General features: G+C 49.2%; 1 protein-coding gene across 2 annotated transcripts in view; it reads right to left on the bottom strand.

Annotated features, from left to right (window-relative positions):
- Positions 1-6,528: 6,528 nt before the first annotated feature.
- Positions 6,529-12,657, bottom strand: part of TBX4 (T-box transcription factor 4) — a 31,755-nt gene continuing 25,626 nt past the window's right edge. The window contains exons 7-9 of one of the 2 annotated variants that reach the window (XM_016143378.2): positions 12,526-12,614; positions 12,174-12,409; positions 6,529-9,327 (exon numbers count right to left, since the gene is read on the bottom strand). In XM_016143378.2, coding sequence (XP_015998864.1) covers positions 8,708-9,327; positions 12,174-12,409; positions 12,526-12,614 — 945 coding nt within the window. In that variant the 3' untranslated portion in view covers positions 6,529-8,707. The remainder of the gene's footprint in view (positions 9,328-12,173; positions 12,410-12,525; positions 12,615-12,657) is intronic. The other variant, XM_016143380.2, reaches the window with a different exon arrangement.

Below are 12,657 nucleotides of genomic sequence, written 5' to 3'. Positions count from 1 at the left end.
GAAGGTCGGTAGCACTTAATTACCCTAATTAACATATGGAGAGACAGAGGCTCCTTTAATAGGTGGCGGAGCTCCAGGCCATTCTCTCTCCAATGCCTCACTGTACCTCTCTTTCCAGAGCTCTAGTGAACCATCTCTAGGAGGTCATGTAGAGCCCAGAGCCTCATAGTGACTTCTCAGTCACCCTGTAGTCTCCATACATTTTAAAATATCAACTTCCTTCAGCAAAATCTTTAAAGCACATACTTCCAATGTATTATTTGTTATTTATAAATTTACTTAAAAATTACACATATGTGTTACTATACTGATACAGACATTAGAGCTTTGAAAAGGATGAGATTAAAATAAATAGAAGTTCTAGTGTTTCCTTCCATGACCTTACTTTGGAGAGAGTTCTGCTATGGATTCAGACAGAGTGCCTTTATTACTAAGAAACTCATGATGGCAGACATTATTCCTGGAATCATAGACCGTTGTTAGTGCTGCGAGGGATATGACGACCTGCATGGAAGAAGGAAAAGGAGGCTCAGAAAGAGGGCAAGTCGCACAGCTAGCATGTGACAAACTGGGACTCAGACCCACATCTCTTCACACCCAGTCCCAAGCTCTTTTTACTGCGCCAAACTGATATAAGAAAAAGCCAAAAGCTCATTTTCTTGGGCTAGAAAAATACGTTCAAGTCTCCGGAGTGACAGGCCAGCGCTTAAAGCCTGAGCCTTCAGTGATGCATCTGGAATAAATTCAGGTTCCTCGACTGCCCTGAAGAAGTAGCCCTTGGCTTTTCAGTCTGAGCCACAGAGCAGGTGGGCCAGGCAATTAGCATGTGCAGTCTAAGGAGAAAGAAGACTGTGCTATAGTTGATGCTATTAAAAGCAGCTCACATAGTTTCCATCATTCCTAATGGAACCACGTCATTTTATAGACCCAGCCCCTGCTTCAGGCACCCTAGCTGGGAATTCTTAGTGTTAAAGAAAAGTGAGTCCAGAACAAGACTCTTCCAGGTCGCCCCAAGGAAGCTCACGTGACTGGGATCTGGAAAGGCAAGGAAAAGACACCTTGGCTCCGTTATCTGGGGGCTTGGGGTCACCCCCAAAACACTTTAAGCAGTTGTTTTAGAGGTACGTCTACTAGTCTGGAACAAACTGATCCAGCATCATGGAGAGGATGAGACCTAATGTAATGATAGCCCCTCCTCTTTTGATCGGCCTACCCTCTGTGAGGCGAAGGGCAACAGAAAACCCAGGTTCATGTTCCAGTTGTGGTGGATGGCTATGGTTGGTGGAGGTGCCTGTGAATCTTAGTGCCACAAATTGTTCACTAACATATTTGGAGGAATCTCCCAGTTCCTTAGACCCAAATCTCAAGAAGGTTCGGGTTAGAGCATACTGATGAACTCATTTAACTCAATGCAGGTAGAATGGTGAGTGGCTCACCTGCTGCCCTCCCACACCTGGTAGGGAGAGAGGTGGAGCTGTGCGGACATAAAGGATTAAGGAACACTGTTATTTCCCTCGCATGCACCTTGTCCTAGGTATGCTACATAGGGGCCACGTAAAGGCTCCCTATGGGTTTCTCGTCTTTGGTTTGGTTTGATTTTTCTCTTCTTAAGAGAGAGACAAGGCCAGTCTTATCTTGGCATAGGCCGAGCAGCCTCCCGTGGAAGGGTTTTGGGAAGGGGGGAATTTGAAATCTCTGAAGGAGAGATGTAGGGACACGGAGGGCAGATGCTGGGAACAGCCCTGCTCTCTCATATTCCCGCAGCCCGTTTTCTCCTAGGAAGCAACTGGATGAGACAATAGAGAGCTTTTGGGGTGAGCATCACATTCCGGATACAGGCCTACAGGGCAGGAGGGTGCTCGGCTAGCTCGTCACCCTGGAGGATGACCTGTGACCCTGCAGATGGGCCGCAGGAGTGCCCTAATTCCTCGCCACACCCCTGGCGGCAGCCAGAGCTGAGGACTCGGGCCACATCACTCTGAAAGCAGAGCCGCCACTGAAGGCAGCACTCTATCCTTGAGCAGCCTCAGCTCTTCTGCGTGGCAGTTCCGTGGCCCCGCGTGTCTGAACAGCCATCACGCCATGAGTGACGCGTCAGTGCCCAGGAGTACTGCTCACTACAGCCTGACGCTCTGCAACCTCCCACAGCTAACCGCAGGCCGGGCAGCCCAGACCCGAGGATTTGCTGCTATGACAAACACTGCCAGACCTGATGGGAAAGAAAAAAAGCGGGCAGATGTAAGTGCTTTTTAAGAGGTAGAATCTGTGTAAGTTGGTGAGTGTTTGAGGTGGGCAGGTAGTGGGGGAAGGAGTCAGCACTGAAGTCCGGGTTCCTGACTTGAGCAATGGGACGTTGGTTAGTAGTGCCATTCAGCAAAACAGAATGCAAGAGGAGGTTTGGAGGGGGTGACGGGTTCAGATTTAAACAGGGTAATTTGGAGGTCCTGACATCTCTTAAACAGATTTGTCCCAGAGGCAATCCCAGGAGAGGGAAGCAAAATTGGACTTGAGGCTCATTGAGGTGTGTTGATGAAGGAAGGCGTGGGAGCCCACGGCATCACCTCAGGAGAGTAGCTGCTGAGAAGAGAAGGCTAAAGCCCCAGGCCTTGATCTATGGTAGCGTTAAAGGCCTGGGCGGAAGAGGTTCTAAGAGGGAGAGCTGGAGGGTCAGGAGGAAACAGGTAGGGCGAGGGGCCAGAAGTCATGACCAGCTTGTCCACTTGACCAGCAGCAGCCACCAGTTCCCAGAGCTGCCGACATAGCATTTGGGTAGTTTCTTCTACTCTTTCTTCTTTTATTTCAGGTACTTTTATAATCCCAGCTTCTTTTCCTTTTTCTCTAATTAAATCTTTTAGTTACGGAAGTAATACAGGCTCATTAAAAGAAGTCAAACGAAACAGAGATGTATGAGGGAACTATCAGAAACAATTCCTTCTAAATCTTCTCTATCCCTAACACATATACACACATACTCACACACACACAAATACACATTATAGGCTCACACATCTAGAGACTCACACAAAACATACATACACCACACACACACATATGTGCACACACACAGAAGTTCTTGTTTTGTTTTTTACATAAATGGGAGACCATACATATTATTCAGAAAACTTTTTTCACATGATATATCATGGAGATATGTATTTATTATTTCATTTTCTTGTAGATTGCTATTTCATGATCTATAGTTTGGCTACTCCAATATTTTTTTCCTTTTCAAATATTCTTGAGATCATACTCTCTATTACGATCCTCTTTTTTCACATAGTTTTACATCAATTCTCCATGTCATTAAATGCACTTTGTAAACATAATTTCAATGACTACATCATATTCCAGCATATGAGTCTATCATAATTTACTTATCCATAATTTACTTTCTGCCAATGTGGGGTTATTAAAAATAATAACACAATGAATATTATAGAGCACTAAGTTATGTTCACGTTGCTGGTTATTTTCCTTAGGATATAAACATTTTAGAGCCTTTCTCCACACTATCAAACTACTTTTTCCAGAAAGATTCACAATCTGTGCTCCCATCAGTAATGCCTGAGAGAGGCTCCCAACACCTTTTCCTAAACGTTTATTCATTTCTTTAACAAAAGTGGTATTTATCCACTTAATTTGCATTCTATGCTATTAGTGAGGTTAGTTTTGTTCAGGGTAATTATCCATTTGTAATTCTTCTCATAAAGATGACCTATCACAGGCACTCACTGCTCTCATCTTTCTAAGTTCCCCTTCCTCCCTCACCACCAGCCTTGCCCCAGCCCTGAGCCTTCACGCCCTGACTGTTTATTCCTCACCCTGGGCTCCAAGACGGCCCTCTTTCTCCTGGTTCTGCCTCCCTTGCCATCTGCTCACAAGTCTCTCCCATTCCCTCCACAGCCCAGTCAATCGCTGGTCGTTCTCACTGCTTCTGAGCCTGTGGGTGCCCCTTGCATTGCCTCCCCCAACCCCCTGCACCAGAGAACCGGGCACGAACCTAGATTTTCCAAGCTGGCTGCCAGGGTCCACCATCAGACTGGTGTCGGTGCTGACCTCAGGCAGACACAGCAGAGCCCTGCCTGCCCCACGTTGGGCCCAGAGAACTGGGGGAGTCACGGCTGGGGCCTAACCTGCAGAGACTTTGTACAACTCTCATCTTTTCCTCTCCCGTTTGCCTCCTCTCCCCATTATTCCAACTCAAGCTTTAATTTTCACAAATGATACAGTTTGGTGGTTTGGAGTTTCTGCAGGAGAATTTCTGTGATCCTCAGAGCACTGGGACCTGTTTGCCCTTGTTAGAGAAGAGGGACTCTGGACGCTCTGCAGACCCCATCGGGCCGTGGTAATAAGCAGGGGCTGTTTGAGCTGCAAAGTGTAAACCTGGTCCTTCTTAGTGAGACTTTGCAGAAATCCCACTGGAGATTTTTCTGCCCCTGCCCTGTCTACTTTCTTTCATAATGATAAATGGCTGAAAAGAAAACTATCTAATCTCCAAACTGCTTGCTTTTTTTTCTACTCTTTCTTCAAGGAGAGAAGGAAGAACACAGTCACATAAAACAGAGTCCTTCATCGCCTGCTTCTCAGGAGACAGTTCTTCCCCTTTTCATCCCAGGCCTGTTTCTGATCTGCGATGGGCTCGCACTGAAGGCTCCAGCCAGGACCTCTCTAATGAGCAGCGACAGACGCTGCAGTTGCTTGGGCCGCCCATCGAAATTGAATTGATTACCCGGCCCCTGTGCCATTTTGTTCTGCACACAATTGCTTAATAGCTGTCACCTTGGCTTTCAGTCCTAGCCGGCTTCAGGCTGACTGGTTCCCATTACTCGGGATGGCCAGTGCAAGTTCATCACCTTTACAGGATGTTCCTGATTGATTCCGTATGCCTTGGAGACCTGTAATATATTTGCATAGGAGGGAGGAGGGCCTCGTTGGGGGGACGAAGTAGAAGGCTTCTTGGCCGGGGGAATTGCCAGGTTGTGCTGCGGAGCTCACCATATTTGAATCATTACCAGGGCTTCTTGTCAGGAGTCTGGCCTCTGCTGACATAGCTACTAATGAATTTGTAAAAATTTCTTTTTAAATGCACAACAACCCAGCCCGTCCTAACCTTTGCTGTCGCCACCTGCTCCCTGGGTGGGGGCAGCAGACACAACCCTCACTTATCCGACCTGAGACCTGAGCTCGTGCTGGTCCTGGACAGTCTCTCCCTCCCCACCCCCTTCCCTGCCCGCCAAGCAGGAGGACTGGGGCTTGGGGGGAGACATCTTTCAAGTGAAATCCTTTGCACTGGGAACTACTTCAATTAGACAGCAGGGGGAATGTTAACATGCCCTCCGGCCTTTTAAGTGGGTTTTAATTTTATGTAGTAAGATAAGACACTGCGAGGCTGGCTGCTACTCCTCCAGCAGGCTCCATTAGTGGGGCCAGCAGAGGCCTCTTGACCCCCTGAGGCTCAGCCGAGGCTGGAAGTTGGTTTGGTTTTTTAACAATTTGTCAGTCTGACCCAGCTTCTCTTTTCATTCTCCCTTTCGTTATTTCAGACTCTTCTGCTGTGGGAGAGCAGTTGGGTGGCTGGGCTGTGCCTGAGAGCCTAGCCTGGCTTCCCCCAGTGGCCTGGCCCTGGGCTGGAGAGCAGAGCCCGGGGGGCTGCCTGCCCATAGCCTCTCAGCTGGACATTCACCTTTCCCCAGGCGCCCCCACCCCCCCCGCCCCCCGCCCCGCCGTTTTCTTCCTTTCCCAGGCCGGGCACAGCAGAAGCAGACACTTTTCATGTGGCAGGTTTCTGGCCCGATGATGTACGACCTGTTGGCGCTACTGAATGGTGCCCTTTGTTCCAGGGTGTCCCATATGCCCCCTTTTTATTGGCTTGTTGATTCAGAGGGGCAGGAAAGTTCCACAAATCCCACTGCAGGCCTTGCTCTAGCCATGCCCAGGTGGGGAAGACTAAGGACCTCGTGCTTCCCAGAAAGTTGGAAACAAGCTGGGGGCTGCTGCGTTAAGGCAAAACATCCCTTAAGAAGCGGCTTTCTTTACCTTGGGCTCAGGCAACTCTGTGTCTGGAGAGAGCCCGGAAGCTCACATCCAGCTTCCAGCCCTTTGCCTGGGGTTCTAGAAGGAGTGGAGTATATATCCCAGAGTGTAGCCTTCACCCCGACAGGAAAGAGCAGAACAGGTATGAGTTAGAAGAGCCCCCAATTCCCTATCTTCTGAGCCAATTCCAGTTCAGTTTTTCTCTGGGATCGACAAGCTCAAGGTGGGAGCCAACAGCCAAGGGAGGAAGGAGCTTGGCCTCCTTCTGCAGGAGGAGGTCTAGCCGGAGAAGAATCCTAGAGCCACAAGGAAAGGACTCTGAGGAAACAGGACACAGGCTGACTTTTTACCCAGCAGGAAATGTCATCTTAACCTTGATGAGGACACAGATTTAAAAGGCAGCCCTTATCGTTGCCTTCTCTTTTCCTGGCTGCCCACCTGCCTGCAGTGGAGATGGCGGGTGAACAGGTTTGGAAAAAGAGCCATGCTGGGGTGGCGGAGGGAGAGGCGAAGGGTTGTAAGGAGGGAGACCCAACAGCACCTCCGCCACCAGCTTCTCTTCTCATCTAGTAGGGTGGACCTGGACTGGATTCCATCTCCTGTGTCCCCATCCAGGCTTCAGGGCTACGGCAGAGGAGTGAGCAGGTGGCGGGCGCTGTCAGGCCTTGACCCCTCCTCTCTGGGGTGCGGGCGGCTGATGAGCTCACACATCTGACTGCTCCAGAAAGCCCCGGTCTCTGAATGGAGCCTGCTCTTCAGTTCCTGTCCTGAAGCAGCTGCACGAAGCCCACCAAGAAGTCTCTACTTGGGAGCCCACCGCCCCCAAGCCACCAGATTGTGTGTTGACTACTGAAAGGTGACGGATTCTTATGCACTGCCTACCCTGCCCTTCTGGAGTCTTCACGGGCCCTGGAATCCGGACCCGTCACCTGGGGAGTAGCATGATATCAAAGGTGCAGTTACTCCATGGGACCTAAGTCACGTCCCTCTAAGCTCAAAGGCTCCACAGTACAAACGCTCAAAGGCAGTGAGGGTCCTTGGGAAAAAAATTCAAGCAAAAGGGAGGCAGAGACCCTTGCCGAGCCAAGAAACGACAAGTCAGCAGTAAAGAGCATCCACACACTTCACAGTTGTAAAATGGCTTTATGTTCCAATATGTAAAATAAAATGTCCATGCTATATAACAAAACACTTGAAGTTCCATATGCCCTGTTAGCTAATGTGTCTTCTAATAAAGTTTAATCTGTAATGTGTGTGTTTATATATTTATTTATATATTTATTTATATGTTTTTCTAAACCATTCTTAGTTTTTAACACGTCTAATAAAAATTTAAATAGATGTCTTTCCAAATACCCCGTCAAACGTTTCATTTTATTAGGCTTATTCATTTGTTAAAAAGCAAAGCTGAATTCGACATGTGGCCTGCATTTGTGAGATGTGTATATATATTTATATATTTATATTTATATTTATTTATTTATTCATTTATTTATTTATATAATATATAAATAGCTATTCAGCATGCAAAGAGTTTAGTGATTCCCCAAACTTGATTACAGAGTTCACACCAGCCCCGTGGACAGCAAAGAGCTGGGCTGAGGACTGAGGGGTCCGCCTCCCTGGGGAAGAACGATCCTAGCTCCTCGAGCGCACTGGCTGAGTTTACTGGAAGAAATGAATGTTTTCTCAATTCTCACTTTTATTTCTGTTGGGCTTTCTTGCTCCAGAGGCAAGGACTTTCTGGGAGCAGAACAGGCTCTGGAGACGCCTGGCAGCAGCTCCAGTGTAGCCTCCTGGGGACATTGCCAGGTGCAGTGTGTTTCATAATTGCCAGTCATAGGAGGCAGATGGTGCCTGAGAGGCTGAGTCTTGAACAACAGAGAGAATGAGAGCTTATACGTCCGGGTCGGAGCGGGAAGGGCTCTGCACTTCATAAGAAAACCTGAATGATGACAGAGATGCTACTGGTTGCACTTTCCCCCCTCTTGAAAAAAAATTTTTTTTTCCCATACCCATCAGGTGGCAATTAGCACGTGATTCTCTGAAAGTCAGCCCTAGGACCTGAGAGCTCCAGGGAGCAAATTCCAGGCCACTAACTGAGCAGTCAGCTCCCTCTCAGAGCACACTCTGCTTAGCGGAGTCCACCCCTCTGCTAGCCTCACAGAATCCCCGGAAGCCAAGGGAGTGGGCCTCCTGTTTCCGAACCCGGGTTCTCGGCTCCCCTTTGAATTAGAAGGCCAGGAACTCTAAGATGTGCACAGAGCCTTCCCACTCCAGCAGTGAGAACCTTCCCCCACTTTCCCTGTGGGGGAGACCTCACCACCTGGCCCCTGAGTAAATCACATATTATATTATAAAAAATCTCTAAATAACTCACATGAACTCTCCACTCCTATCCCACCCATGGGCATGTCAGGAGATGTCAGATAGTAACGGACCCAGGTCCTGCGGCCAAAATCACTTCTTAAATAATTGCAATCTTTTTCCTTGTCATGGCCTCAGTTGTACGTCAGAAGACAGAGGCTCTCCAAATACACATGCACGCACGCGCACACACATGCACACACCCCGCCCTTCAAAATACCTTCCTGTGTTTCTTGGTAATGCAGGCCACCCATAGAGGTTCACACTGGATTGACACGGTCCTGGGGCTGTCGAAGAGACATGGGAGTCACCCGTCAGTCCAGTTCTCCACAGTCCCCATTCCGGGATGATACTGTAAGGACGCTTCCCTGGACAAGGAGAAGCTTTGAGAGTAGAGAAACTCATTGGCAGCGTTCAGGTGTGGAGAGGGCGGCTTCCTCTCGCACACCGTGGGGAGGCCGCGCTCCCTCGGGAAGGGGGTGGCGGGCCCCCGCTCTCGGACCTGAGACTGCGAGAGCTGGTTGTAGACACTGAAGTGGCTGTTTCCCGGTGGCTGGGAGCTCTGAGCGGAGATAGCAGGCAGCCGAGGCATCATAGTGGTGGCGGCGAAGTGCGTGGGGAAGGACTGGTAAGGCACCGTCTCCATTGTCTGAACGCTGTAGCTTGTGTACGGTGAGACTGATGTCCACATGTTACAGCTCAGTGGGGGCGGGGGCAAGTCGTCCACCCCAGACACCCCGGCAATCTCGGGCCCTGAACCTGAGTACATACAGGCTTCTCGTGGGGTCACCTCGTTGCAGTAGGAGGGGCTCAGCATCTGCTGGTCATAGGGAGGGGGAGAACGAAAATAATGATCCTCCCCCACTGCAGAGGGAGCTTCCAGGTAGGGTCGCTTGCAGGGTAAGTCCAGGTGGCGGACACTGTCTGCTGGAAGACAAAGACAGCTTCAGGAAGAGCCAATTCCACCAGCCCCGGGGCCAGAACACCCGTGCCCAGATGCCAGGACAGCCTACCTTTGTCAGTCAGGGCACGCCCTGGCCCAGGTTGCCATGGCACTCCCCAAAACCATTTTAATCTGCTACAGCTTTATAAGGTGGCAGCAGCCAAGAAATGGTAAGATTATGGACCTTGCTCGCAGGCCACGGGGGACACTACATCACTGGACACTGAGTGATGCGTTTAGCCAGGAGGCACACGGCTTTGATCCTTTGCCACCCCGCCTCTTGGGAATGGTAAGAGGCCTTAATGTGTGCTGGCATTCTTAGGCGAGGCCCACCCTAGCCAAGGAAAGTGGAGACAATTGCCAGGCCAAACTAAGCCCAGAGGCCACATCTGTCTGTATTAGCCAGAAAATTAAAGCCACAATGTTTCTGCCTCGATGCTCAGCTCTTGGGAAGGCCTTAGCAAGCCAAAGCTACTTGCAGGCACGTTCCTGTTGCTTTTAGATGAGGAAGTAAACCCTACAGATGTTCAAAGAAGTCCCATCAAATTATTATTGCACAGATTCCAATATAAACAGTGTTTATAAAATTAAGAAATGGAGCTGATAATAAAGAAAAGGTGACTTGTACTTTTAAGCCTAAGCCAATATTCTGGGGGAAAAAATAACCTCAGCTGCCCCAAACCATGTCTGTGTGTCTTTCGACATCCTCAACCATGAGGGCTTGTCTATCCAGAGTGGCGCGTCCTCCCCCTGGAACCCAGGGATGATCCAGGCCCCAGGACTTGGGCAGCAGCCCACTCGACAAACTTAAGAACACTTGTCCCATGGCTTATGTTGGCCTACTTCCTTCTGTTTCCTCTAGGGGTTCATTCTGGGAGCTGTGTGAATATGGAGCAGGGTGGCCTAGAGGAGTGGGTCAAGTTTAAAGGCTCACCCCTTCCCCTGCCCCATTTGGAAGCACCTTCCTTGACGAGGAGGAACTTGGCCCTCTCGCCCAGCAATCTCGTTCATCCCTCACTCATTCCTCCTCTCCATCTTCTCTCCAAATTCCTTTCTCTCAAGGGCACTAAGCTCTTGGGACTCAGTGGCCCAGTCACTCTAGGTCGGGAGTGAGCCAACTTTTTCTGTAAAATATTTTGGGCTTTGTGGGCCAGATGGTATCTGTTGCAACTAAGAAGGTCCTTAAATAATGTTTCATTATAACGTTGATGAGGGAAAAAAAGTGATTCTCAGCCAGGGCCACTGTCTTTGCATGTTCTCCCCACGTCTGCGTGGATTTTCTCTGGTACTTAGGTTCCCTCCTTCACCCCAAAGATGTGCATATTAGGGGCACCGGCATGTCTAACCGTCCCAGTCTCAGTGAGTGTGGGGGTGCATGTGAGTGCGCCCTGCGATGAGGGGCGCCTTGCGCCTCGAGCTGTTAGGACAGGCTCCGGCCACCCTTGACCTTGAACTGGAATAAGCCGGTTGGAAGATCACTATCTTACCTGGTTTTATTAATCTTTCTTAAATGTATGTATAGCTCACATTTATTTCAATGTTTAATGTTAAATATTTCAGGTCTTTATTTAGAAGTTTGGTGATGTTTTTGTGATCGGAAATATGCTGTAGGAATGTAATTCTTGTTTATGTTAATTAGCCTGTGGTAACACTGGTTTCATTGTATGTAACTATGCTTAAAGTCTCGGAACCTATGGATGATGTTAAGTAAGGACTTATTACACTCGACTCTGCTGTTGGCACATGAAATCAGCCATAGACAATAGGTAAATAAATGTGTATGGCTGTGTTCTAATAAAACTTTATTTATGGATACAAAAATTTGAATTTTATATAATGGTCACATATCATGAAATAATCCTCTTTTGGTTTTTTTCCAACTATTAAAATATGTAAAAAACATTTTGTGTGGCTCACAGGCCAAACAAAAACAGGCAGCAGGCCAAATTTGGTCCAAGGGCCACAGTTTGCCAACCCCTGGTCTAGGTCACTAGTTCTAATGGGGCTGGTACAGGGGATACCCGGAGCTCTGCCTTGCTGGTCCCTAGGAGCTGGGCTGCAAGAATATTCTAGATTGTAGGAAAAGTCCCCAAACTCATTCCCAAGAGAATGCCATTGACCCTGTGAAGTCATCTGGCGTAATAATACTAATCATCCCTATTTTATAGATGAAAAAATCAGGAGCTGGTACCAGAACCCAGATGTTCTGGCTCCCAGCTCAGGGCCCCTCTTCTTCATGGAGAAGCCAGCACAGACTGTTCTGTTGCCTGTCATCCGGGCCCCCAGGCTACATCCACATAGCTCTCACTTCCACTCTCAAGCCTTTGCAGATCCTGGTGTGAAGAGGTGGAGAGCCTGTAGTCATGACTCTAGGTCATTCCCATTTTAGGATCGAGGTTGCTTTGATAAATGATAGCCCAATGCAAAACCTCTGGACTCTGACACCTCAGCCTCCTTCCACACTTACCGGCACAGCCCAGCTGATTTTCTGTTGTCTACCTACCCCATGGAGGTGTTCAAAGCGGTGGCTGCAAAGCAACACCTGGAGCTGCGGAGGGGTACCAGTGTCTGGGGACACCAAGGCCACAAGCTATCTGTGAGGATTCTAAAGGCTGCATTAAAGCAAGAACCAACATCCTTGAGCTGGGTCTGGCAGTGGTCCCTAACCCTTCCAGCTTGCTCTCCCATGCCACACAAGTAACCAGATGTGTGTGTGCACGTGTGTGCACAGGTGTGCACCCTTGCATGCTCACATGTGTAGTGGGGAGTGTTTGTGAGGAGAGCTTCACTCCTCTGACTCTCTAGGGCTTCTAGACCAGGAGAGAGCTACCTCGTCTTTTCAGGCAGTGATAGAAGAGGCTTGAGTCCCTCTGGGCTGGGAAGGTGTTGAGGGGAAGGTCCTGTGGCTCGGCCGCAGCAAACTGCACGTGAGCCCCGTTCTCATACTGGTAGTGCTGGAGGGCTTGGTGGGCGCCATGCAGGGGGCTGACATCAGGTTTGGCTGAGAGCTGGGTGGAGACGAGCCTCTGCCTCATGATGCTTTTGGAGATCACGGGATATTCTTTGCTGGAGCAGTGGGGAGGACAGTCAGAAGGAGACAGGAAAAGAGTGAAGATACTTTGAGGGTTACCAAGTCTGCGTGCCTGAACCCAGTACCCCACCCCCAGCCGCGGTAACCCCACCTCTGCAGCCGGGCCACACGCAGGTCACTGTCATCACTGCCCCGGAATCCCTTGGCAAAAGGGTTGTTCTCAATTTTCAGCTGTGTGATCTGTCAGGAGAGGACACACAATAGGGTAGAGGACGGGTCGGCT

The sequence above is a fragment of the Rousettus aegyptiacus genome, unplaced genomic scaffold (assembly GCF_014176215.1).
Source record: "Rousettus aegyptiacus isolate mRouAeg1 unplaced genomic scaffold, mRouAeg1.p scaffold_m13_p_6, whole genome shotgun sequence".
NCBI classification, from domain to species: Eukaryota; Metazoa; Chordata; class Mammalia; order Chiroptera; family Pteropodidae; genus Rousettus; species Rousettus aegyptiacus.
The sequence above is the reverse complement of the archived record's forward strand: the minus strand, read 5'-3'. Positions and strand labels throughout refer to the sequence as shown.